This window comes from Heloderma suspectum, chromosome 9 (genome assembly GCF_057233095.1).
Source record: "Heloderma suspectum isolate Gila_16-S chromosome 9, 16-S_ref, whole genome shotgun sequence".
Lineage (NCBI taxonomy): Eukaryota > Metazoa > Chordata > Lepidosauria > Squamata > Helodermatidae > Heloderma > Heloderma suspectum.
Window position 1 is genome coordinate 25,587,502 of NC_139466.1, and position 25,773 is coordinate 25,613,274.

Sequence of the window (25,773 nt, forward strand, 5' to 3'; positions counted from 1 at the left end):
AGGATGAGAAAGCCACTCCCTGTGGAGTAAGAAAGCTGGGATTCTCTGATGTGCATCGAGCAATCAGTAGTATGGGGAAGAGTAGTCATATTAGAAGATCATTAAATAATACACTGATATATCAACACATATCACTTAATTCATTTTTATTTTTTATTTTAAAGATACCTTTCACAGACAACAGCAGAACTATGTACATCAGGATGGGAACAGCGTTGTCTCCCTGTTCACAAGCAACACATACAGATAATGGAAAGGAGCAGCCTCTGGGTACGATCCTAGTTCCACTCTTCCAGACAAGAGCTCATTTCATGCTGCTTTACTAGGAGAACCTGCCTAAAAAACCCTTGACATTTTTGCATTCTGGCTCATCAGTAAACTAAAAAGATGCAGGTGTTTTTAGGGACCAAGACTGCTGCAGATATGTTTTTGCCTTCAGCAATGAACATACGGAACCTTTGTCTTTGCAAACAATTTGTCTTTTCTGTCTGCAGGTCCAAGTCTGTTATCATGTCTGATGCTGACAGGGACCCACTTGTCAGTCCTGGAACCCAATGAGTCTACACTGGTGGATTTAAAGGGCCAGAGCCCAAAAGGAAACCTTTGGAACTTTCAAGTTGACATAATAGCAGTGCTGTGCAGAGGTTCAGACAGGCCCTCACTTCTCCATAAGGGCTTCCAACTGCTCTTGAAGAGAGGCCAGCTGAGAACAGAGAGAAGGAAGGTGGAAGCTTATTGTTACTTAACATCTGATGTCCAGAGTTCATCCCACCTTCCTCCTTCAAAATAATTATCCCCAAGAGCATTGACTCGATTCCTCTAATTTCTCATCCTCAAGGGAGATCTCTCCACCACTACTCCCAAGCAATATCAGCCCCCACCCCCTCAACTCATACCCTAGGCTCTCACTAGTTCCACAATTAGGTTGCAAGTAGAAATGACGTGGGAGATCTGTGATTAGAATCACAAGAGGGGATCCTTCCAAATTCACATCTCTTTCCCTGGTCCCTGTGTCAGTTTGTACAGCCCTCTTTCCCCTCTGTCGGCCTTGCAGAAATGATGGCTGCCTTACCTGCTGCTTCTCTCGCTCTTCTTGCTGCTTGAACTCATCCAACACAGCTTGGAGGCGGGTCTGGAAAATGGTAGAAAATACAGCTATCGCTGCTGGAATTCTCCACCAAAGGGCATCGCCATAGATAGCATTTTCTCCACCAAAGGGCATCGCCATAGATAGCATTTTCAGGGGACTAAGGTGTATAACTGGGTCTTTCCAGCCTGCACTGACCCCCGTGTAGACAGACCATAAACGAGGGCAGCTGCTGGAGAAGCATCCGTTGTGCTGCCTGCATAATCCAATTTGTGACATTGGTGTGGACTTTCCATAAGCTAAAATGCCACAGAAGATCAAAACAGCACAGTGCTGCTTTGCTCTTCTTATCAAGTAGTCACCTATTCATATTGTTTCCCTGATTTTTTGGCTACAAAGTTAACCCTTGGTTAACCAGAACTTTCTGGCTACTAGGGGCATAGGAAGTTACCTTATGCCAGGTCAGTGTGTCCATCTAGCCATGTATTTCCTACTCTGACTGGCAGGAGCTCTCTAGGATCTCACGCAGAAGTCTTTCCCATCCCAGGCTACCTGATCCTTTTCAACTGGAAATGCCAGGGACTGAATGTGGGGCTTTCTACAAAGTATGTGCCCTACCATTTAGCTATCCTCCCCTCCCTGTATGGTCCACTTTCTTTGCCAAATGAGATGCCACCTGGTTATAAAGCTTCTCCAGTCTCAGCCAAACTGAGCAGGCCTCTCTCTAAGGAAGGTGCAGGCACCATGATTCTGGATTCACCTTGAGCGCCAGGTTCTCTACTTTCATGATAAGCTCTTCTTGGCGTTTCCTTCGGTCCTGGGTCTCCTGCAGCTTGCCTTTCAGGTTGTCGATCTGCTTCTGGATTCCCATGGCTGGAAGACAGAGCAGATAACTTGGCATCCCCGGTAGTAAGCCAAGGAGTCCTCTGCACATTCTGGCACAACCCCATCTGAAGCATAACCTCCTTCCCAGCAGGCTCCAAGCACTAACCGATCTGGCTGCTCCCTTCATTTTCTTGCTGCTGTCCATCCGATTCACTCAGCTTGCCCTGCAGCCTCCTCTCCAGGTCTTCCTCCGTGTCCATGATGTTCAGGTCTTCATCGTCATGGTGATCCCGCTCATCTTCATCACTGCTGGTGCTGCTGATGTCATTAAATATCTCCCGGAGTTCATCGCGTTCTACTGGTTTGAAGCAGGAGAAAAAAAGGGGAGAGTATTGCTGACAAATGTTTAATGCATCCTGTAAAATGTCTCCATGGAGAGTGCTGCTAACCTAGTAACTTTATCCAGTAACTTCTTTCTGTCTGGACTTTTTTAAAGATACACCTCCACTTTCTTTGACAGGAAAAATTTCTCACAGTTCTCCCATGGGCCAAAAAAGAAATATTCCGTACCCAAAAGTCCCTCTGTAAATGGAAACACAGATATTGTGTTGAGAGGAAACAATGGGAAGATGAATCATTGGCCAATCTTGTCCTGCAGCACACATATTTTGTGTTTATCCATGAAAATGTTTAGTAAATCAACATGCGAATCAACATTTCCCCCAGCAAGTTGGACATACAAACAAAGGAAGCAGTCCTATACCAGGTCAAGACTTATACTGAGTCAGATCAGTGGTTAATCTAGCCCAGCACTGTTGACACTGACTGGCAGCGGCTACCCCAAGGTTTCAGGAAGGCGTTTCACCAGCCCTACCTGTACAGCCAGGGATCGAACCTGGGACCTTCTCCATCCAAAGCATGTACTCTACCACTACGCTATGGCCCCTCCCTTAAGATCGAGGGGTATTGCAATTTGATAGTACCCGATGAGCCATGGCCTTGCTTGTGTCCAGACATCCCAGGAGAAGAAATATCCAGGCCTGTGAGTGAACCATGGTTGTCAGGTTCTTTTGTTTCATCTTCGGCGATGACTTCCCAGCCTGAGAGCAGGAATGGAAGAGTCAAGGGAAAACCAAATTAATGGGGAGACATACTTTGGAGAAATGGAATCTCCACACATAACATGCATTTTCAGCAATATCTTCCAATAGCTAGAAATCACTTTACAGCCTTCCACATAAAGTGGATTAACTGATGACTATTCTCATTTGTTTGCACACATCCCTAACCTAAAGAACTCCCCTTGCTTTCCTAACCAAGTTTGGAACAAAGTTACCCTTAGGCACTCCTTTGTCATTATGTCCAAAACAGACATGGCCATCTACGATCACCTTACTTTGTTAATCTCCTTTGCAGTTCCTGGGGCCCAAATCCTCTCTTGGGTCCAGACTACATGTGACGTAGGAGATCAACGATAGGATTTCCCAAAAACTTTTTTTAAAGCTTAAAAAAAGCTGTGGAGGTCTGGAGGGGCAAATTGGCTCGGGTCAGTAGATCAAAGGAAGGTGTCCTTTCTCCCCCAGCAAGCTAATAGTGGTATTTGGAGAGGGGCATTCTGATCAGAGAAACAGTACAAGAGGAAAAAGCTAAAAAAAAACCCTCCCCCAGTGCTGTTGCCCTGACTCATCCTCTCTCCCATGGGCATGGCTATTTTTAAGTTTAAAAGTCAGGAGATCACAGGAACACAGGAAGCTGCCTTATGCTGAGTCAGACCATGGGTCCATCTTTGTCAGTATTGTCAACACTGACTGGCAGCAGCTCTCCAGGGTTTCAGGCAGGAATTTTTCCTGCCCTACCTGCAGATGCCGGGAATTGAACCTGGGACCTTCTGCATGCAAAGCAGGGGCTCTGCCACGGAGCTATGCCCCCTCTCCTCACAGCTACAGCCCCTCCCCTCATATGCTCTCCCATGTCACATGCCATCTGGTGCCCAGCTTCCTTTCTTCCAGGCTAAGTGCACCCATTGCTGAAGAACTTTCAAGGGCAGACCTACCACCAGAAACTATAAGGAAGTAGCAGGAGAGCCACCACTGTGCCACAGGAACAAGAAGAATGGCTTCCTTAAGCAGAATCCTCTGTATTGGCAGGTTATTGTCCTGGAAATGGCAGAGAGAAGCCTAAAAGCATGTCAGTTCCTCCTGGAAAATGCTCAGATGTCAAAGAGGTTTGGGGTGGGTTCTGTGACCCATACCTTTCATCTTTTGCTCCCTGTGAACTTCTCTCTCTTCTTTCTCCCACAATCAGTCAAAACTATTTTAAAAAATCAGTAACCAGAATATACTGGACCAAGCAAATACACTGGTGAAAAATCTGCCACTCCAAAAGTATAACGTGGAGATTCTATATTGGTAGAATTCTATATTTGTAGAATTTGGGGGATGGGTTAAGGTTAGACTTCCTAATTATCTTTCAAAGGAGATATAGAAGGATGAGAAAGGGCAAATCCTATGAAGAAAGGATACGGACACTGACAGCTTCAGCATCTGTGCTCAGCAGACGTTTCACTTCCTTTTCCACATCTGGAGACTCAATGTACTGGGCCAGAGAGATGAAAAAGATAAAAGGACGATATTATACACCCACGGGTTGGTTGCTGCCTGAGCCCTATTGGCTGCCAATCCTATTGGCTGCCTCAGACATATCTGCACCATTTCTACTTCCATTTTCAGTGATGTTCCTGTTTCAGCCCCAAACCCAATAAACAACAGGAAGACTCCAGCCAATAATGAGAACAAAAAGCAACCACCAGACTGGGAAAATTGTTTAACAATACCTATATAATACCCATATATTACACATGTGAGAGTGTAATAATCATAGCACAATTATATTATTTAACAGAGACTGGTCTTGTTGTAGGAGGAAATATTGTGATAATTCCCTTTGCCCACCTGACTGGTCATTTTGATTACTGTGAAGATTGATTTGAAGAAGTTATATATGAAACAGGCAGACACCAGGAAGCCTGTCAAGTCTGTTCTTTATTATGTACAATTTATGTAATCATTCTGAGCAGGTTTTATTGTGCTTTTGTAACATAAAACTCAATAAGATCTTAAAGATGAAGATGCACAATTCATGATTTTTGTCTGTGTTAATACAGCGTTTTCCACAGGATCTTATGGTTGTGAAAGCCTTGTATTTTTGTGATGAAAACTTTTATTATGCACACTTTGTGTAAAAGAAAAAAAAAGACCACACAACACTAGTCAGCTTATCCTCACTGATTGGATGAATTCATTTCCTCAGTGCAGGCTATGCAATTTTCTCCCAATTTTTAAAAAGTGTAGAATTACCTAGGGTTGCCTAGAAAGGTTGTTCGGTGTTTATCAATCTAAAGACACCAGTGAAAAGAACAGGCACAATACACAAGTGGCATTTTCCCCTCCCAGGTTCTCTGTTAAGTGAAGAATTCACATGAAGCCTAGAAGCTTCTTACAAAAGGATTTTGCCAATAATCCCATATCTGAAATTCTACTCTCCTGACTAAAAATTTTATTTATTTATTTATTTATTTATTTATTTATTTATTTCTATACCGCCCAATAGCCAAAGCTCTCTGGGCGGTTCACAAAAACTATGATAGAGTCTTACAGTGCCTTACAGACTTAACCAGCCTTTCCAACCTGGTACCTTCCAGATGTGTTCAACTACAACTCCCAACATCCCCCAGTCCAGGTTTGGGAAGGCTGGACTAGCCAAATGTATCGTGACATGCACTTTCGTAGTTAGTAGCCTACTTCATCAGATGTATGACCTCCCGAATGCAACTTCTATGGAAAGGCTATTACACAAGCAGTATCAGGTGGAAAACCAGGAGAGACAGAGAACATAACTTATTTCTCTGTTCAGGTTCCCTCTACCCAAGCAAGTGAGCAAGTCTCAATGGAGAACTAAAAATCAGCTTTCCCTCAGCACTGAGTCCTCCACCCCACCAATTCTCTAGCTAAGTGGCAGTTTTAAAACATCCAAAGAACTTTAAGGCAGAATTTCCAGGACAATTTAAAAACATATCTGAGAGAGCCATTTATCCTTCATGCCAACCTTCTAAGCAAATAATAATTCTGGCCCTAGCTTTTGTGGAACAACGATACAAAGACATCGCTATGCAAGGAGATGCAACTCACCTTCTTCTTGGCTGTCTTTCTGAACCGCCTCTTTCTCACATTCTTCAGTGGAAGAGTAACTGGAAGAACACAAATTAATTACACTAATTAAAAGAGAGAGATGAGGGGCATGTGCGTTACTAAAGACAATTTCTCTCCCTCCACCCCCAAAACACACCCTGGTAGTGAGCAAGATAGCAAAGAAGAGAACAGCCATCAGCTCCCACTGACATGGTAGAATGGGCAAAAGCATTCTTAGCAAAAGGAATGAGTGGTGGTGGGTCTTGACAGCACTGGCAAACAATACTCCAGCCCTCATCTCCTTCAGGATCAGCTGAAGGGACTTTGGGGGAGAAGAACAGGTAAGGCTCAGTAGTGAACTGGCAGATAGCTTCTCTACTCACTCCCATGATTCCAGATGAACTTCTTCTCCCTATCCTTATCCTTCTTCTTGTTGGCTCTGGGGTCAGTACCCGTAGCTGGCTCTTCCACAGCAGGGTAGAGTTCACCATCCACCGTGCACACAAGCATCTGAAGTTCCCAACAGAGGAAACTGTTACATACGAAAGCATTGGAAGCAGGGGAACTAACCATTTTGCCATCAATAGAAGAATATAAAAGAACCCAGCTGGATCAGACCGAAGGCCTCTCTAGTGCAACGTTCTGTTCCTACTGTGGCCAAACATATCACTATGGGAAGCCCACATGTAGGAGACAAGTGCAAAAGCACCTCTCTCTCTCACGTTTCCCAGCAACTGTTATTCAGAGGCATCCTGCTTCTGATACTGGAGGTACTGTATAGTCATCAGGACTAATAGTTATCGATAGTTTTATCCTCCATGAATTTGTCTAATCCCCTTTTAAAGCTGCCCACGTCTGTAACATGTCTCAAAGACCCATCAAGTTTCATGCCTCAGGGTGGTAGACAGTAAGGAATTTCTTATACTCAAGGTTGGGGCTTGCATGTTTTACATCAGGGAAAACCTGTAAACACGTCTAGTATGGAAAGGAGAGCGGGACAGAATGTAGGTTTGAGAAGGGTGACAAACGTGCAAAGAGGGACACGGGAGACGAAGAGGATCAGCATTCAGGCTGTTTGAGAGCACCTACCTGGCAAATATCTGCAGTCTTATAGAAAGTTTTCTTATCAATGGTTTTTAAGCTCTCTGTGGTGCAGGGCAAGTCCACCAGTTTGGCAGCTAATGGGACACGGTCTACTCGCACAATCCCGTGGCGGCCGTCTGCTGCAGAAAGATAAGAAAATAGGGTAGCCTCATGAGCTATTTACCAACACGCTTGAAACAGCTAGGTATTTTGGGTGATTAACAATCCAGAACATGGCTCTAGGCCGGTTCACACATGCAGATAAGCCACTTTGCTTACTGCAACATCTGGAGATGACTTGCACGTGTGAATGGGCCATCACTGATAGAATCCTCACATAATCTCAAAGGCAATACTTTTCCATGGAGTCTGTTCATGCATTCAGTTGCAAAGTGCACAGCAAAGCAAATTATGTACGTGTGTGTGTGTGTGTGTGTATGAACCAGCCATAAGAGCAGGAAAATGGATCAGACGGATGGGAAAGACCATTTGTACCGCTCCCATTTACAAAACCCTCTTCTATCCAACTTTTCCATAATTTAGAGCAGGGGTGCAGAACCTGAGGCCTGGGAGCCAAATCCAGCCCTCCAAAAGTTCCAGTACGGCCCTCTGGGGTTCTCCAGATGGCTATGTCCCTTTCCCCCAACCACCAATTGTTTGGTGGTTTCCTGGCTTTTGTGCAGTTTTCCCCCCCATTCTAAAACCTTGAGATGCCTCTCCTAACGCTCAGTTACTGGCAGTCAGAACTTTAAACTAAACTATGCTGGCATATTTGTGGGTGGTTTTAGCCCCATCCCTTTTGCCCTCAGCCCCGCCCACCATTGCAATGTGGCCTCCAAGAGCTTCTCTGAAATGGAATCCGGCCCTCAGGCTGAAAGAGGTTCTGTACACCTGGCTTGGAGAGTGCAGTACGTAAGTGACTGAACAATCCCTCAATGCCTCCTGCAATGGGGGGGGGCTGTCCAAGAATATCTTCCTAATAAGCCTGGGCATTCTGAGCTGCAGGATTTGATGGACAGATCAAGGTCAGTGAGGTAAAGTGACAAAAGCCAAGAAATTAAAACATGACTTTGTCCTCTTACCATGCAATTCAATGGTAAGCCTGTCTTTCAAGTTGACGCTTCCAGACTGAACTGCCCTCCGGACAGTAGAAGCGTATTCCTGAAGAGAAAAGTGGGGTGGAGGTGGGGGGAGAACAGAGAGGCAAAGTTAAGACAACATCAGCCATACATGCGTGTCTCCAGCAAGCAACAGGATCAGGTAGCAAACACAAAGCATTTTACAAGTGCAATCCTATGCATGTTTCCTATGCAGAAAAAAAAGTCCTACGACTCCCATCTTTCTCCTGCCAGCTGGCTGGAGAAAGCTGGGAGTTGTAGGACTTTTTTTCTGTCTAAACATGCATAGGATTGTGCTGTAAAGCAACTTGTCACAAAGGATCACTTACCGGAGGCAGTCGTAGTATAAACTGGCTCTCCAACTCATGGGGAGCATCGTCCTTGTTCTTGCTCATCTTTTGTTCTTGTGTGTTCAGAAAACAAGAAAAAGCAGGATTACACAATAGCCTTAGCAGTAGCTTCTCTCAGCCTTTGCTATCCAACCTGCTGTGCTGCTAGGAGTTGCGAAAACACACAGAAACACACTCTGCTCAGAAGCACCTTATTTGAGGGAACTAGAGAACTTCAGCCACATGTTAAAGCACATTCCAGATCTAAAGCCAGAGATGCACCTGAAGGCTTAAGAATGAAAAGGCGTGATGTAAAAGCCGAAACATTTCCCGGTACAGGCATTACACTCTGCTTCCTCCACGACTTACTCTGAGCTGCGATAACAATCATTAGCCACAGCAAAAGTTTTGAGGCTTTGAGATAGGAGCAGCATTAAGCTAGCACAAGCCCTCCTCTTCTACCCCACCCCCATCTTTTGCAAAAGCTATGCTTAGCTCTTTCAAATAAGGTGTGATCAGTAGTGCAGAAATTCAGGTTTTATCACAGACAGGCGCATTACAACAGAATTTGAAGCACCAGGAGAATGCAGCCATTGGAGGAGAGATCCTGCCATTACGGAAGCATTAGGCTCTGATGTGGTGGCAAGAAAAGGTGGTGATCCACTCCCACCAAAATAGTGACAGACACCCTTGTCAATACCCCAATCTAAAGATATCAAGGGATGCCATATGTGTGACAGATTATAGATTCCACTGTCTCAGATCACAGCAGTTTATCCTGTTTTGTGGTCCTGTTCACACCCCAAAGGCTTCCCATTCTCTTTTGAATAATTTCAGAAGGTCAGGAGTGATCTTTGCATTTAAATCAGTACATCCCTTCTTCTAGAGAGAGAGCTACAGACCCAGCACCAGAGATACATAAAAGAAACAAATGCATTACTTGTAGATGCCATCTCTCCTCTTCTTGCTTCACGCAAACGTTTATAAAAACTTGTACCATTCAAAAAAACTAAACATAAATGCAGAAAAAAACAGTTAAAAAAGAAAAGGAAAGTATCTGCAGATCAAACATTCCTTGCTACTCAAGGGAAGTTAAAGGCACAATCCTATGCCTGTTCAGACAGAAAAAAGTCCTACAACTCCCAGCTTCTCCCAGCCAGCCATGCTGGCTGGGGAATGCTAGGAGTTGTGGGACATTTTTTCTACCTAAGGCATAGGATTGCTCCGTAAATACATCAAACTGCTATTTTTGTCCCCAGGAACAAGGTGCTAATTCTATAGTAAGCAATATGAGTTCCTCCCCTCCCTTCGAACTTCTCTCTGTATAGGAGAAAAAAATGCCTCCAAATTAGGCTATTTACCAGCTGTCACTATGAATCTCTTACCCATCCATAATAAAATTCATAGTGCACAATTCAAGGTGCTGGTTTTGACCTATAAAGCTCTAAACAATATGGCCAGGATATCTGAAGGACCATCTCCTTCCATATAAGTTCGCCCATAATTTACAGTAATCATCGGAGCCCCTAGTATATGTCCTCACTACATAGAGAGGCTGAGCTGGTGGCTACCTGAAACAGGGCCTTTTCAGTAGCAGCACCCCAACTGTGGAATTCTCTCCTGAGGAAGGTGAGATTATTGGCTCCTTCATTATTTTGCTTTAGATGGGCGCTAAAGGCTTTTCTGTACTTTCAGGCATTTAATGCTGGATAATGCTGTTTTCTGTCGCTTTTCAATTTTAATTGTAATGCTGCTTTCACATTTTATTGTAAGGTTTTGTTTTGTACGCTGTGCTTATAGTTTTTATGGTAAGTTTTGATATTTTTATTCTATACAACTTCAGGCTAGGTAGAGGACGCATTTTCCAAATTTAATACATGAAATGAAACACACATTTCCAAGCTTGACCACAAAGACAGGACCCCATCAAAGGGGGCAGTGACCCTAACAGTACGTTTATCATCCTGAAATCTTACAATCAATCTACAAAGCCAGTATTATTATCATCTCCATCTTGCAGATGGGGGAAAAGGGGCCAACGCTGATTTGCGCATCCTGATTCAGAGCTCAACCTACCAGCCGTTACACAACTCCAGCTCTTTTCTTGCAAACAATCCTTTACAAGAAAAGAGCCTGCCTGCTGATTCCTATATCAGATGCCAATTCAATCACGATAGTTGGAAATCATCATAATTTGAACTGTGGGATGGGGAACAGGCAGGCACCCCTCTTGAATCCTTCAGGCATGAGACCATCACTAAGCACCACATATACAAGAAAGATCACACTGAACCTCGTAATGCACATTAATCGGAAGTGAACAGATACTGCTGTCTTATACTGAGTTAGTCATCCATCCACACCAGCGTTGTCCACTCTGACTGGCAGTTTCCAGTCCCGGTATGAGGGATATTTTTGGCTGGAGATGTCAGGGACTTAACCTGGGTTTTTCTGCATGTAAAACATGTTCCCAATCCCTGAGCTTTGGTGCCCCACCCCCATTGCCATCCCTAAAACTGATCTGAATTCTTTATCAAAGTTGATTAAAATGCACCCTTTAACCATCTGGCCTGTATCTACAACAGGACATCTAAATGGTGTCATTTTTTTTTTTTTTTTAAATTAGGACATGACTCTTTCCTATACCATTTTTCTTGGGGCTGCTCTTTGAGGGTTGCGGATCACTTTGAAATGGTTGGGGGAGGACGACGAAGGGCAGAAAACTATTGTGGGCTTGAAGAAAGGCAAGGAAGGAGTCTTGGGGTGGTTGTTGGGCGGCTCTTTCCTACAACCTCCTTTCTTGGGGCTGCTCTTTCGGCTTGGAGGGTGGTTTGAAGAGGAGGAAAGATAGCAGGGAAGAGTCCTGAACTCAGAGAAAGAAAAAGGAAATACTGAAGGAGGGGCTGGTATAGGGTCGAGGGGGAGTGCTTTTTTATTTCTCTGTACCGTTTGGAAGTATTCGTCAGGGTTGGAGGGGATACCAGGAGAAAAATCGCATGCTGGAAGAAAGGCGTCTCAGGGCAGATGGGGAGGGGGCTCTTTCCTATACCTTCTTTCTTGGGGCTGCTCTGTAGGCTTGGGGTCGCTCTAAAATGGCGGGGGGGGCAAAGCCCACAAAACAATTCCGGGCTTGAAATAAGTCGTGTTGGGGGCTTTTTTTTCCTATAACCTTTCTTGGGGCTGCTCTTCCGGCTTGGAGGATGATCTGAAATGGAGGAGGGATAGCAAGGGGAGTCCTGAACTCAAGAAAAAGAAGACATATGGGGAGGGGAGGGGAGGGGAGGGGAGGGGGGGCTGCCGTAGTGTCGAGGGGGGGCTCTTTCATTTTCCTGTGCCTTCTCTAGGGTTGGGGGGGATACCAGGCCACCGCGTGCTGGAAGAAAGGCGTCTCAGGGCGGACGGGGAGGGGGCTCTTTCCTATACCTTCGTTCTTGGGGCTGCTCTGTAGGCTTGGGGTCGCTCTAAAATGGCGGGGGGGGAGCAAGGAAACGCCGTGGGCTCGGAGAATGAAGAGGGAGGCGGGGGAGTTGGGGGAGTCTGGGGGCGCCCTCGGGTGAGCTCGTTGCGGGGGCTCCGTGAGGCGAAGCGGCGCGCGCGCCCCTCAGCAGCGGCTCAGCCGGGCGAGGCCTAGCTGGGGGCCGGGAGAGGCCTAGCTCGGGGCCCGCCTCGCCCGCTCCCGCTTCCCCGTGACTCACCAGCCGCCCAGCCAGTCCGCCGAAGGAGGCCAATCCGCCCCCGAACCGCCGACGCTGCGGAAGCGGAACGGGCGGCGGCTCGGCGGAGAAGGAAGGAGAGGGAAGGACGAGGCCGGCCGGCAGCCCCGAGCGGGACGGGAGAAGCAGGTAGGGACGCCCCCTCAGACGGGCCTCGGCCTCCCCGCCCGCCTTCTGCCTCGGGCCTGCTCTCCTCTCCCCTCCGCGGCCGAGGCGAGCTTGCTGGGCTCACGCGCCCTTGGGAAAGGGAGCGCCGCCCTCCCGCTCCCAAGCTCCCTTCCCCCTTTAAAATCCGGATTCATAAATCCGGAGCAGCCTTGGTTCCACGCTCCTACCTATATTATCTTAACAGCAGCAACACCAAGAAGAAGACAGCTGCGCTGCCCCATGCGGAGAAAAAGCGTCCAGACTCGGCGGGTGGGCAATACCTCTATTAGGACCAGCCACAATCCCCACAACTTTAGGAGGTTGCTCCTAGTAAAGGTATTGCCCAGCCGTGTGGTCTGGATTTGTTTCCCTTCGTGAACCAGCGCGCCTATCTTGGGGTGGCTTTTTTTAAAAAAAGATAATAATAATAATAATAATAATAATAATAATAATAATAGTACCCAACGGTGGATTTTGGACTTGGGGTGGGGGGCTTTTTAGGGTTGGAGATCACCTGAAATTTGGGGAGGGGGAATAGGGAAAGCTCCTAGGCTTGGAGAGAGAGTGAAAAAATAGTTTATGTAGCCTGATCCCTTCCAACCATAGGCGTACTCAAAAGAAGTCCCTTTAATGTAAAATGGGACTTGCAGCTTGGACCTAACCTTGCTTACTTTGTTTGTTTGTTTAAATAAATAAATATTCTATGCCACTTTCCACTTCAGGGTGGCTTACAAAACAGCTAAGATAGTATAGAATACCCAGCAGTTGTTAAAATAATAAACTAAGCAAATAAGGCAAAAACATGCAGCGTATGCTTAAATGCAGAGAGCATTGGCAGCATATGCTTAAATGCGGAGACTGCTGATAGTTGGTAAAGAGGAGTATAAATCAATACATAAATCTTAAAAATTAGGCTCACCTCACTTCTCTGAGAGGTGGGAAGTTCCGTTGGCACAGCGCTTATCCAGGTTAAGATTCCTTTGGAAGGAGGTCATTGGAGGCTTGCTGGGGTTTTGTAATATTTGAGTTTATTTACAAATAAACAGATTGAACACAAGAAGAGACACAGTTGAACGGACAGCCAAAGCCCACTGTTCCCATATCAGATCCGCAGAGAATGAGACGGTACTTCCAAATGCAATTAGCTTACAGAGCCCAAAACTCAACTTCTGTGTTTCTCTTAGTATCTGTTTCATACTTGTTTATTGTTCGTTTCACACAGACACCCCTAGATGTGGGGGAGAAAGGCATGCTCTTTCAGGTATTTCCTAGACCAGAAGTTGGGAACCCATGGCCAGATGCTGTTGGACTACAGCTCCCAAAATCCCTGATGGTTGGCCATGCTGGCTAGGGCTTATGGGAATTGAAGCCCAACAAGATCTAGGGCCACAGGTTCCCTCCTAGCCATTTAGAAGACTTAAGGAAGATAATCTAACAGTTATTCCCCGTGGAAACAGGACACCCATAATTTCCCTAACAAAAGAGGTACTTGGCCACTTTCCAGGGCTACTAAAGCAGTCTCCAGCAGTACTTCTGGTTCTATTGACCCTCTCCTGTCCAAATCCCCAATCTTACAACACTATTGAAAGCTCAGCTCATTGGTTTCTTTGTGATTTACTTCCAAGGAGTGCAGCCAAAGGCCATGTCCAATTTTTCATTCTGGATTAGTTAAACAGGAGTATCCATCATCCTAACCCAAAGATCACTAATGCAGATGGGAATCTATTATTGAGAAGGGGACGGGAGACCACTCACCCATTTACCAAGCTGAATGGGAGGACAAGAGAGGTATTTAGTACATATGAGGTTATGTTAAAGATGGAGCAATCCCCAGAATTTGGAGGGTCAGACAGAAATTAATTAATTATTGTATTTCTGTAGTGCCTAATAGCCAAATCTTTCTGGGTGGCTCTCAGAAATTTAAACCATTAAATACAACATGATAAAACATAATATAAAACCAGTAAGGATTTAAAACAGATAAATTAAAAACCAAAGTAAAAGCCAGCAGCAGTGTAAAGATCTAAAAACACAAGAACACACATAAAAAACAAAACTGAAGGACTAAAAAACTTGGGAAAATAAAAAGGTCTTCACTTGTTTCCAAAAAGACAATGTAGGCACCAGGTGAGCCTCTATGGGAAGGGCTTTCCACAACGGGGGTGCTACCACTGAAAATGCTCTCTCATCCCTTCCTCCCCCTGCCAAGAGTAGCTTGGGCAGGCCAGGTGTGCTTACTTTATGTGTGGACATGGGTCCACTCCACAGAAAAATCACATGGGTGCATGCGTGACTGCATGGTTGTTGTTTAATGACCCATTTTTAGGACATAACCTGCCAGTGTTGCATCATGGCTAAACTATCTCTCCCCCTCTCAAAGCTTGAGGTGACTGGGATGGAGCACTTAACAGAACGTTCTGATTTCTACATCGGACTGGGCTTGGCTCTCAGCTCCAGCCTGTTCATTGGAGGAAGTTTTATCATAAAGAAGAAAGGGCTTCTCAGGTTGCATGGCAGAGGCTCCGTCAGAGCAGGTAATGGCAGACCAGGAGTTAGCAAAGTTATCATACAGCTGGTAATGGATGGGAAGAGGTTCCTAGAAGTTTGAAATGTTTTTCCAGCCTAGATTCTGGTTTCACTTGAACCTCACCTTGAGTGTCTGTTGTTCTCTTTTCTTCCCAGGTCTAGGGGGCCATGCATACCTGAGAGAATGGCTGTGGTGGGGAGGACTTCTGGCCAGTAAGTACTTCCATGCAAGTTTTGACAGTTCCGATGTACATTTAGGCAATCTTTTTCATTGTTGTTGTTGTTGTTCAGTCGTTCAGTCATGTCTGACTCTTCGTGACCCCATGGACCATAGCACACCAGGCCTTTCTGTCCTGCGCTCTCTCCCAGAGTGTGCTCAAGTTCATATTCATTGCATCGGTGATACTATCTAGCCATCTCATCCTCTGCCGTCCCCTTCTCCTTTTGCCTTCAAGTCTTTCCCAGCATAAGGGTCTTTTCCAGGGAGTTTTCTCTTCGCATTAGGTGGCCAAAATATTTGACCTTCGGCTTCAGTATCTGTCCTTCCAATGAGCACTCAGGGTTGATTTCCTTGAGGATTGACTGATTTGACCTCCTTGCAGTTCAGGGGACCCGTAAGAGTCTTCTCCAGCACCACAGTTTGAAAGCATCATTTCTTTGGCGCTCAGCCTTCCATATAGTCCAGCTCTCACAGCCATACATTACTACTGGGAAAACCATAGCTTTGATTAGACGGACCATTGTCGGCAAGGTGATGTCTCTGCTTCTTACTATGCTGTCTAGGTTTGCCATAGCTTTCCTCCCAAGGAGCAAGCGTCTTTTAATTTCATGGCTACAGTCACCATCTGCAGTGATCTTGGAGCCCAAGAAAGTAAAATCTGTCACTGCTTCCATTTCTTCCCCTTCCATATGCCAGGAAGTGATGGGGCCAGATGCCATGATCTTCGTTTTTTTAATGTTGAGTTTCAAACCACCTTTTGCACTCTCCTCTTTCACCCTCAACAAGAGGCTCTTGAGATCCTCTTCGCTTTCTGCCATTAGGGTGGTATCATCTGCATATCTGAGGTTGTTGATAATTCTCCCAGCAATCTTAATTCCGACTTGTGATTCATCCAACCCGGCGTTTCTCATGATGTACTCTGCATATAAGTTAAATAAGCAGGGCGACAATATGCAGCCTTGTCGTACTCCTTTCCCAATTTTGAACCACTCGGTTGTTCCATGTCTGGTTCTTACTGTTGCTTCTTGACCCTCATACAGGTTTCTCAGGAAACAGGTAAGGTGGTCTGGTACTCCCATCACTTTCAGAATTTGCCACAGTTTGTTGTGATCCACACAATCAAAGGCCTTAGTGTAGTCAGTGAAGCAGAAATAGACGTTTTTCTGGAATTCTCTTGCTTTCTCCATGATCCAGCGAAAGTTGGCGATTTGATCTCTAGTTCCTCTGCCTCTTCGAAACCCAGCTTGTACTTCCGGTAGTTCTTGGTTCGCATACTGCTGAAGCCTAGCTTGTAGGATTTTGAGCATCACCTTGCTGGCATGTGAAATGAGCGCAATTGTGCGGTAGTTTGAACACTCTTTGGCGTTGCCCTTCTTTGGAATTGGAATGTAAACTGACCTTTTCCAGTCTTGCGGCCATTGTTGAGTGTTCCAAATTTGTTGGAATATTGAATGCAGCATTTTAACAGCATCATCTTTTAGGATTTTAAATAGCTCAGCTGGAATACTGTCATCTCCACTAGCTTTGTTGTTAGTAATGCTTCCTAAGGCCCACTTGACTTCACTCTCTAGGATGTCTGGCTCAAGTTCAGTGACCACAGTCTCATGGCTATCAGGGACATTAAGATATTTCCTGTATAGTTCTTCTGTGTATTCTTGCCACCTCTTCTTAATCTCATCTGCTTCTGTGAGGTCCCTGCCTTCTTTGTCCTTTATCATGCCCGTCTTTGCACAAAACGTTCCCTTGAGATCTCCAATTTTCTTGAAGAGATCTCTAGTCTTTCCCATTCTGTTGTTTTCCTCGATTTCTTTGCATTGTTCATTTAAGAAGGCCTTCTTGTCTCTCCTTGCTATTCTCTGGAACTCTGCATTCAGTTGGATATATCTTCCCCTTTCTCCCTTGCTTTTCGCTTCCCTTCTTTCCTCAGCTACTTGTAAAGCCTCATCAGACAGCCACTTGGCTTTCTTGCACTTCTTTTTTTTTGGGATGGATTTCGTTGCTGCCTCCTGAACAATGTTACGGACCTCCGTCCATAGTTCCTCAGGCACTCTGTCTATCAGGTCTAATCCCTGAAATCTATTCCTCACCTCCACTGTATATTCAGAAGGGACATGATTTAGGTCATACCTGAATGGTTTAGTGGTTTTCCCTACGTTCTTCAATTTCAGCCGAAATTTTGCAAGAAGCAGCTCATGATCTGAGCCACAGTCAGCTCCAGGTCTTGTTTTGACTGACTGTATAGAGCTTCTCCATCTTTGGCTGCAAAGGACATAATCAATCTGATTTCGATATTGACCATCTGGTGATGTCCATGTGTAGAGTCGTCTCTTGTGCTGTTGGAAAAGAGTGTTTGCTATGATCAGCGTGTTCTCTTGGCAAAACTCTATTAGCTTTTGTCCTGCTTCATTTTGTACACCAAGGCCATGCCTGCCTGTTATCCCGGTGATTTCTTGACTTCCTACTTTAGCATTCCAGTCCCCTATGATGAAGAGGACATCTTTTTTTGGTGTGAGTTCTAGAAGGTGTTGTAGGTCTTCATAGAACCGATCAACCTCAGCTTCTTCGGCATCAGTGGTTGGGGCATAGACTTGAATTACTGTGATGTTGAATGGTTTGCCTTGGATTCGTACTGAGATCATTCTATCGTTTTTAAGATTGTACCCCAGTACTGCTTTTCCCACCCTTTTGTTGACTATGAGTGCTACTCCATTTCTTCTAAGGGATTCTTGCCCACAGTAGTAGATATAATGGTCACCTGAATTAAATTCGCCCATGCCTGTCCATTTTCGTTCGCTGATTCCCAAGATGTCGATGTTCAATCTTGCCATCTCATGTTTGACCACCTCCAGCTTACCTTGATTCATTGATCTGACATTCCAGGTTCCTGAACAATATTGTTCTTTACAGCATCGGATTTTCTTTTCACCGCCAGACACATCCACAGCTGAGTGTCCTTTCAGCTTTGGCCCAGCCGCTTCATTCTTTCTGGCGCTACTTGGAAATACCCTCTGCTCTTCCCCAGTAGTATATTGGACACCTTCCGACCTGAGGGGTTCATCTTCCGGCGTCATATCTTTTAGCCTTGTGATACATTCCATGGGGTTTTCTTGGCAAGAATACTGGAGTGGGTTGCCATTTCCTTCTCCAGTGGACCACATTTTGTCAGAACTCTCTGCCATGACCTGTCCGTCTTGGGTGGCCCTGCATGGCATAGCTTATGGCTTCACTGAGTTATGCAAGCCCCTTCGCCACAACAAGGCAGTGATCTATGAAGGGGAATCTTTTTCATTACCTGTGCTTAAAAGTGATATGGACTCCAATATGAGTTCCTTGTAGGGCGGGGTCCATCCTCATAAATAAGCTTTGCAAAAAAGCCCACAGAAACAAAAAGTTAATGGCCCGCATTAGTCATCTGTGGCATGTGGCAACCTGGGGGGGAAAAAAAGATAAACCAGTCTTCCCCCACCTGGTGCCCTCCATATGTGTTAGATTACAATTCTCAACATCCCTGGTAATCGCAGTGGAAGAGGAGACAAAAGCAAAGTGGTGAGTGGGCTGGAGGAAGCCCATGGATTTTCCATTCTGAGTTGCCGTGTGCTCACCATGTGCTCTTGAGAGCTCCAATTGAATTGAAGGGGCGTGGCCTGAGTACCCCTAGCAGCTGTGTGGGTGGGGAGTTTCAGTCTGTTTCCTGTCTCCTAGCTGAGCAGAGCAGAGGAAGCTGCTCCAGCTGGTCTAGGGGCTATACAAGCAAGCACCCAGAGAGTGAGTGATCAGAGCAACTGAACAGGGAGAGCAAACAGGAGTTCAGCAGGGGAGGTCAAGAGGGAGGTCCTTAACCATTTTTTTAAAATTTCTTTTTCTTGTAACACACAATTCCATACCAGTGGGACTTTGATGTTAACCTCCAGTGAATAGAGGACAAGGCACAGGCTATCCCAGTACAATCAGAAATCTAGAAACATAATGGGAGTAGAGACTATGGAAGGAAAAGACTCTCCAGTGGTGGTGACCTGCAAGGTCTGTGCAGTGTTTTGTCTTCTTGCCTGAGATCAGCATGGCCTACATGTGCATCAAGTGCAAGTTGATTACACTGTTGGAAGAAATAGTAAGAGGATGGGAGCAGCAAGTGTTGACCCTCCAGGGAATAAGAGAAGACAAAGAGTTCTTAGAACGGTGGAACTACAGCAACAAAGTGAAGTACAGAAGCTAGAAAAGCAACAGCAAGCTGAGGCAGAAAAAGAAAATGCTGAGGCAAGGAAAAATGAAGTAGAGGATACTCCTTGGAAAAGGGTGACAGGAGCTGAAGAACTAGAAGCCACTCTGCACCAGTGGAAGCAGTAGAACTATGGAATTGTTTTCAGGTACTTGAGGATGAGACTGGAGGACAGCCTGCGGAGCAAAAATTACAGGGGACCCTGCATGAGAGTGAACAAGAGGCTGAAGGTCAGTCAAGCAGAGGCAATGAAACCAAGGCCTACAGCATCAAGAAGGGAAGAGTAGTAGTAGTAGTGAGACTCCCTGCTGCATGGGATCAAAACCCAAGTATGTCGTGAAGGCCCATGGACTCACCAAGTATGCTGTCTCCCAAGAGGACAGATTAGAGATGTGACTGAAGGGTTGCCTACACTCAAAGCCCACTGACAGGTAGCCCTTTCTTCTCATCCATGTGGGAACAAATGATACCACCAAGTGGAGCTACGAAGAAATCACATCAGACTTTGAATCTTTGGGAAGGAATCTCAAGAACTCTGCGGCCCAGATAGTTTTCTCATCCATCCTTCCAGTAGTTAGAAGAGGGATAGCAAGGGAAAGAAAAATACTCCAGGTGAATGACTGGCTACGAAGGTGGTGCCGATGCAAGAGAGTTGGATTCTGGGACCACGGGCTATACTGCCTGGAAGATGGACTGTTGGCAAGGGATGGGTTGCATTTCACAAGGGCTGGGAAGAATGTCTTTGGCCACAGCATGAAGAACTTCAACAGGCGGGCTTTAAACTGAACTGTACGGGGGAGGGAGATGTAAAGTTGGCAGTAACATTGGAGAAAGGCTCATGCACCACAGTGGAGAGAACAGCTCTAATAGTGCCCAATAACAAACAAACAGTCAGTCAGTCAGTCAGTCAGTCAGTCAGTCAGTCTTTCTTTCTTTCTTTCTTTCTTTCTTTCTTTCTTTCTTTCTTTCTTTCTTATTTATTTAATTTCAATACCGCCCAATAGCTGAAGCTCTCTGGGCGGTTCACAAAAATTAAAAAAAAAATTCACAAAAAAAGTCTTCAAAAACATGTAGGAAGAAAGCCAGAGTATAAAGCACATGGTCTTCGATGTCTATATACTAATGCCCAGAGTATGGGGAACAAACAGAACGAACTTGAACTCTTAATACGGGATGGAAAGTATGACTTGATAGGTGTAACTGAAACTTGGTGGGATGACTCCCATGACTGGAATACAGCAAATGAAGGATATAACTTGTTCAAAAAGAAGGAACAGAAAGGGAGGTGGAGTTGCACTGTATGTTAAAAATGCATATCTCTGCACAGAAATACAGGAGGATGAGCTTGGTAGCCCCATCGACAGCATCTGGGTTAAAATAAATGGAGCAAAGAATAAAAGGAACTTGGTGGTTGGAGTCTACTACCGGACACCCTATCAAGGAGAAAAAGAGGATGAAACTTTTGAAAAGCAAATTGCCAATGTTTCAAGAAAGCATGATGTAGCAGTTAATGGGGGACTTCAATTTCCCCGATAGCTGTTGGGAGACAAATTCTGCAAAACATGGCCCCTTCAAGAAATTCCTGACTTGTGTGGTGGATGACTTCCTCCTACACAAAGTGGAGGAAGGAACTAGAGGATCGGCTATCCTTGACTTGATCCTAACCAACAGAGATGACTTAGTGGATAAAGTAGCAGTTACAGGAGCTCTGGGGGAAAGTGACCATGTTATACTGGAGTTCTTGGTTCTAAAGGAAGCAAAAGCCAAGTGTCGCCAAATGTGTACCCTAGATTTTAGGAAACCAATTTTAATAAACTCAGAACAGTGATAAGTAAGATCCCACGGCAAGTGACTTAATGAGAAAAGGAGTCCAACACACTGGAGGCATTCAAGATGAAGCTGGACAGCCATCTGTCATGGACGCTTTGACTTAGATTCCTGCATTGAGCAGGGGGTTGGACTTGATGATCTTATAGGCCCCTTCCAACCCTACTGTTCTGATTCTAACACAAATGGAGGGCACCAGGTCAGGGAAGGCTGAGATAAACTCTCCCAATTTACCAAAAATCTCCTGCAGGTCACCCGTTGTTGTCTTTTACTCGCCAAAGAGGAGCAGGTCAACCGGCTCTTGAGTTAACTATTTGCTCTTATGACAACCAGTTTTCACCTGTGATGGACTGGCTCTTTCTTACAGTGGGAATTGGAGAAGCTGTCAACTTTGCTGCCTATGCTTTTGCCCCAGCAACACTGGTCACTCCCCTAGGAGCCCTAAGTGTTTTAGTCAGGTAAGCACAACGTGATCAGAGGCTTCTTGGCGTTCCTAAACCCTTACCCCTGAGACCAGGTCTCTGTAGTCATGTCTTCCTCAGCTTTTTCCCAAACAAGCTAATCTCTGTTCCTCTGCATTTCTTCCTGTAGTGCAGTTTTAGCCTCCTACTTCCTGAATGAGCAGCTGAACATCCACGGGAAGATTGGTTGTATCCTGAGCATTTTAGGCTCCACTGTGATGGTAATCCATGCCCCCCAGGAGGAAGAGGTCTCCAGTCTGGAGTCAATGGCAGAGAAGCTGAAAGATCCAGGTACTAACTGTCCCTTTTCTTTTCCACATCACAAAAATATTGCATTTGAGGAGGAGAACTGAACAGAAACCTAATGTCAAGAGAACGAAATCTACCATCAGTAACCTCTAAGTGAGGAATGTGTCCTCCCACCCCCAATCTTTCTCCACCCACTGATGCCGTTTTTAATTTCTTGAGCCATAACAATGATAAGAATCCAAAAGTACAAAGTATGCTTAATAATTGTTACTAGTAAATATTGCTACTAGTAACTGAAGGAGGAAGATATTAATTTTGGTCAAACCTTATGCAGGAGTTCATTTCTAGCATGCTGGGGTCTCTCGGTCTAATCCCCCTAGCCGCTATCTCAGCACTGCGTTTTTATAGACTTGGGCTGTTAGACAGACTAGATTTCCCAATGTATTTTTCTGACCAGATTCTACTAACCACATCCAGCTTGTGCAGTGAATGATCTAGACTAGTGGTTCTCAAACTACTTTTTCTCCATAGACCACTTGAAAATTGCTGGGGGGCAAGGTCTCAGCAAACCACTAAACTTTTCTTTTACAAATTAAAGCACATACGTAGCTCATGTTTTAATAACACCTTTTCTTCACCACCACCATCACCAAAACTAGTGCTGTATTATGAAAATCATGGGCCCTAGGTCAGGCCATTAAAGGGTCCCTTTAACTGGTAAATTTTTAGGGAAAAATTAGTAGACTGCACCAGCACTGTATTATGAAAATAACAGGCCATAGCCAGGGCCTCGTTAGCCTGTTTCATAATCTGGCCCTGGTCAAAATGGCCTCAGTCTCAGTTATCAGGAAAAAAATCAAGTGCAGAGCCTAGTACAGATATCCTCGACTGTTCCACCTCCTTTCTGTTGACCACTTGAATGGAGCTCACAGACCACTAGTGGTCCAGTTTGAGAACATCTGAGCTAGACAAAACTGAACCCCCACGGCTAAATGCTGGAAAAATTAGCTGTGCTCAAAATGCGAATCATCCTTAATGTTTTTCCCCCCTCTTCCCAGGATTCATAGTGTTTGCAGCATGTGTACTAGTGAGTTCAGTTCTTCTCATCTTTGTGGCCGGCCCACGCTATGGGCAGAGCAACGTCCTGGTGTATGTTCTGGTCTGCTCTGCCATTGGTTCGCTCTCTGTCTCTTGCGTCAAAGGCTTGGGCATTGCTGTGAAAGAGCTCTTTGCTGGGAAGCCAGTCTGGAAGGAACCATTGGGCTGGGTGCTTTTGGTTTGCCTCGTGATCTGCGTCAGTGTCCAGATCAACTACCTGAACAAGGCCTTGGATATCTTCAACACGTCTGTGGTCACACCCATCTATTACGTCCTCTTCACCACAGCGGTCATGACTTGCTCTGCCATCCTGTTCAAGGAGTGGCAGCATTTGTTCCTGATGAACATCATCGGCACCATCAGCGGCTTCCTAACCATAGTCCTTGGTATCTTCCTTCTGCATGCTTTCAGAGACGTCCCTTTCACTGTAGACTTGCTGCCTCTCTTCCTGAGGCATGACCGAACTAACATGCACACAGCTTCTTGGAGAACAAGGAGCAAGCGTCAGTCTTGTCTCCAGCAGCCCCTTCTAGACCCAGAGGACATCTGCAAAGCGGGGATAGAGAAAGCAGAGGAGCAGGACACCCAAAGCTTATGAAAGTGAACACACTATTAGACATTACCTATTGGCTGAAACATGAACAGTTACAAAACACAACCAACCTTTGAATTTTTCAAAAGAACTGCCTGAGACAGCTGTTGCTGCTTTCCACCAGAAGACTTGAAACAGACACCAATCCATAACATGGGAAGCATTTGAGACGATTTCCTTTTGTCTGAGCTCTTTCCCTAGTAATGTGCTTGAACCAAATAAGAGGCCCAGTTTGGTCAAGCTAGAGCTCAACAAGTGGCAGCCTTAGGGCTGAATCTGACTTCTCCCTCCTTTCGAGGCATCCAGAAATGACCCAGAGGATGATGGACAGGACAGGACCAGAGTTCTGTGTGCCAGAGTGGGTTTGGGATGTATTTATTGGTAGAAACTGTATGGTGTTTCAAAAGCAATTGGTGATATGGCATTGGGTGGGCGAGTCTATTGTTACAAAGAAAAACATGGACTGCATACAAATAAAGTACCTCTGTGAATCCTCCCAGTCAGAGACAAGAATGCACAAGCAAAAGGAAAAAAGGTTCCTCTTGCTTTTGTCTGTGAGGTGGAGAAAAATGTATGTGGGCAAGACAGAAAGCACGCGAGAGGAGAGATCCTCCTTGTGTTTTTCTTGCTGTAGGTCATTTTAAGAAACACAGAGATGACGGGAAAACACGGGAGTAGCTGGAATGGATGGCAGGCTTGGCCCTACCATGTGAAGTTACCTACCGATAGAACTAGGTGATAAGCAGAGAGTTTAGCTCTTGAACAGAGGAAGAAGCTCAGAGCTTCAGTACAAGTGTGCTCGTGAATGTCAGAATGCACAGAAGTTCTGTTGAAATGAATAGGACTTGCTTTCACATAACCATTTAGGCTTAAGGTGCAAGTTTCCCCTTACAGCTGCTACGCTGGGTACGTGTCCAATCTTGACAATAACAGTGTCCTACTGCTTTCTGAATGTATGGACGATGCATTTTAGGTGGCCGTAAGGTTTTTATAAAGTATTAAAGTTTATATGTTATTTAAAATAAATGTTATTTTCTTTATATGAATGATACAGTACCTACAGCCATAACAGTGTTGCAGATGTAATACATGACTTAAAAAACAACCACCCAAAATGTCATATTTTATTTCAAAGTACCTTGGTACCACTTCCACTCATTCTTTTAGAAAAGTTCACTTACTGATTCACACCTAACAGCCAACTTGCACCCATTGCCAACCTTCAACCACAGTAGTTTTCATCTAGCATTTCTCTTGGTGATAAATTGGGATTGAATTTCTGGATCACACTCCTGGCTCTTGTTCCATGGCTGTAAACACCTTGCAAACAATAAATTGCCTCCAAGTCTTAGTCTCTAGCTTTTATACTGATGGCAGCAACTTTTTTTCCCCTTCCCTTTTCTTTTTAAAAGGCTTTCTAGTTCTCCTGTACGCCTTTTCCAGTCACTCTGGGGAAAGTTGTAGAATCTCCTTTGTCAGTCAGAATGTCACCTAGGCCCACAATTTCCTTCCCATACCGACAGTTTTGCAGAGTTCTGAGCACTTCTGAAATAGAATTCACAAGAATTCTTGTTACAATTTTACTTTACTTAGCCTAGTCTTTGATCCCAGGACATGATCTGAAGGCACATGATGCAGCCACCTTGCTGAAGCTAAGCCGGTCTGGGTCTGGTCCATGCCTAGAGAGCTTCAGCTATTGGGCAGTATAGAAAATAAATAAATGGGAATCTGGCTGAGAACCATATGTACGTTGCCTTGAGTTCCATGATGGAAGAAAAGCAGAATATCATTGTAATACACAATAACAGACCCTTTCATTGTTCAAAATACAATGGTGAAGAACCAGGAATTGATCTGCAGGAGTCTCCAGTTATTTGAAGAACAATTCGCTAGAAGAATTATAAGTGAGGACTGTTAAGAAAAGTATTATTTATAGTCCCATGTCTGTAGGACATGGGACTGTAAATAAAAATTAGAAGTGTGGACACAGGACTGTAGTCCTATGCATGCACTAGGGAATAAGTTCCACTGAACTCAATGGGACTAGCTTCTAAGCAAACATGCATTGAGTAGGAACGTTGCTGTCTGCAATGAT

The 25,773-nt window shown here is 45.0% G+C and overlaps 2 protein-coding genes across 17 annotated transcripts; one reads left to right on the forward strand and one right to left on the reverse strand.

The window, feature by feature from the left end:
- Positions 1-131: 131 nt before the first annotated feature.
- TAF7L (TATA-box binding protein associated factor 7 like) lies at positions 132-12,704 on the reverse strand. 15 transcript variants are annotated; one of them, XM_084813891.1, is made up of 13 exons: positions 12,678-12,704; positions 9,570-9,638; positions 8,630-8,703; positions 8,265-8,343; positions 7,189-7,322; positions 6,483-6,609; positions 6,100-6,158; positions 4,435-4,507; positions 2,896-3,012; positions 2,079-2,267; positions 1,848-1,960; positions 1,073-1,132; positions 132-703 (listed from the first exon to the last, which is right to left on the reverse strand). In XM_084813891.1, the coding sequence occupies exons 2-13, from the start codon at positions 9,580-9,582 to the stop codon at positions 659-661; spliced, it is 1,083 nt and encodes a 360-aa protein (XP_084670017.1). In that variant the 5' UTR covers positions 9,583-9,638; positions 12,678-12,704; the 3' UTR covers positions 132-658. The 15 variants fall into 15 exon arrangements, with proteins under 15 accessions (XP_084670017.1, XP_084670013.1, XP_084670010.1 ...); XM_084813887.1 differs by having other exon boundaries at positions 2,079-2,270; XM_084813884.1 differs by having other exon boundaries at positions 2,079-2,270; positions 4,435-4,512; positions 6,099-6,158.
- LOC146338486 (magnesium transporter NIPA2-like) lies at positions 12,409-24,704 on the forward strand. 2 transcript variants are annotated; one of them, XM_084813900.1, is made up of 6 exons: positions 12,409-12,825; positions 14,870-15,023; positions 15,172-15,228; positions 21,646-21,736; positions 21,870-22,030; positions 23,047-24,704. In XM_084813900.1, exons 1-6 carry the CDS (start codon positions 12,730-12,732, stop codon positions 23,682-23,684), a joined length of 1,197 nt encoding a protein of 398 aa, XP_084670026.1. In that variant the 5' UTR covers positions 12,409-12,729; the 3' UTR covers positions 23,685-24,704. The 2 variants fall into 2 exon arrangements, with proteins under 2 accessions (XP_084670026.1, XP_084670025.1); XM_084813899.1 differs by having other exon boundaries at positions 12,409-12,471.
- Positions 24,705-25,773: the final 1,069 nt, after the last annotated feature.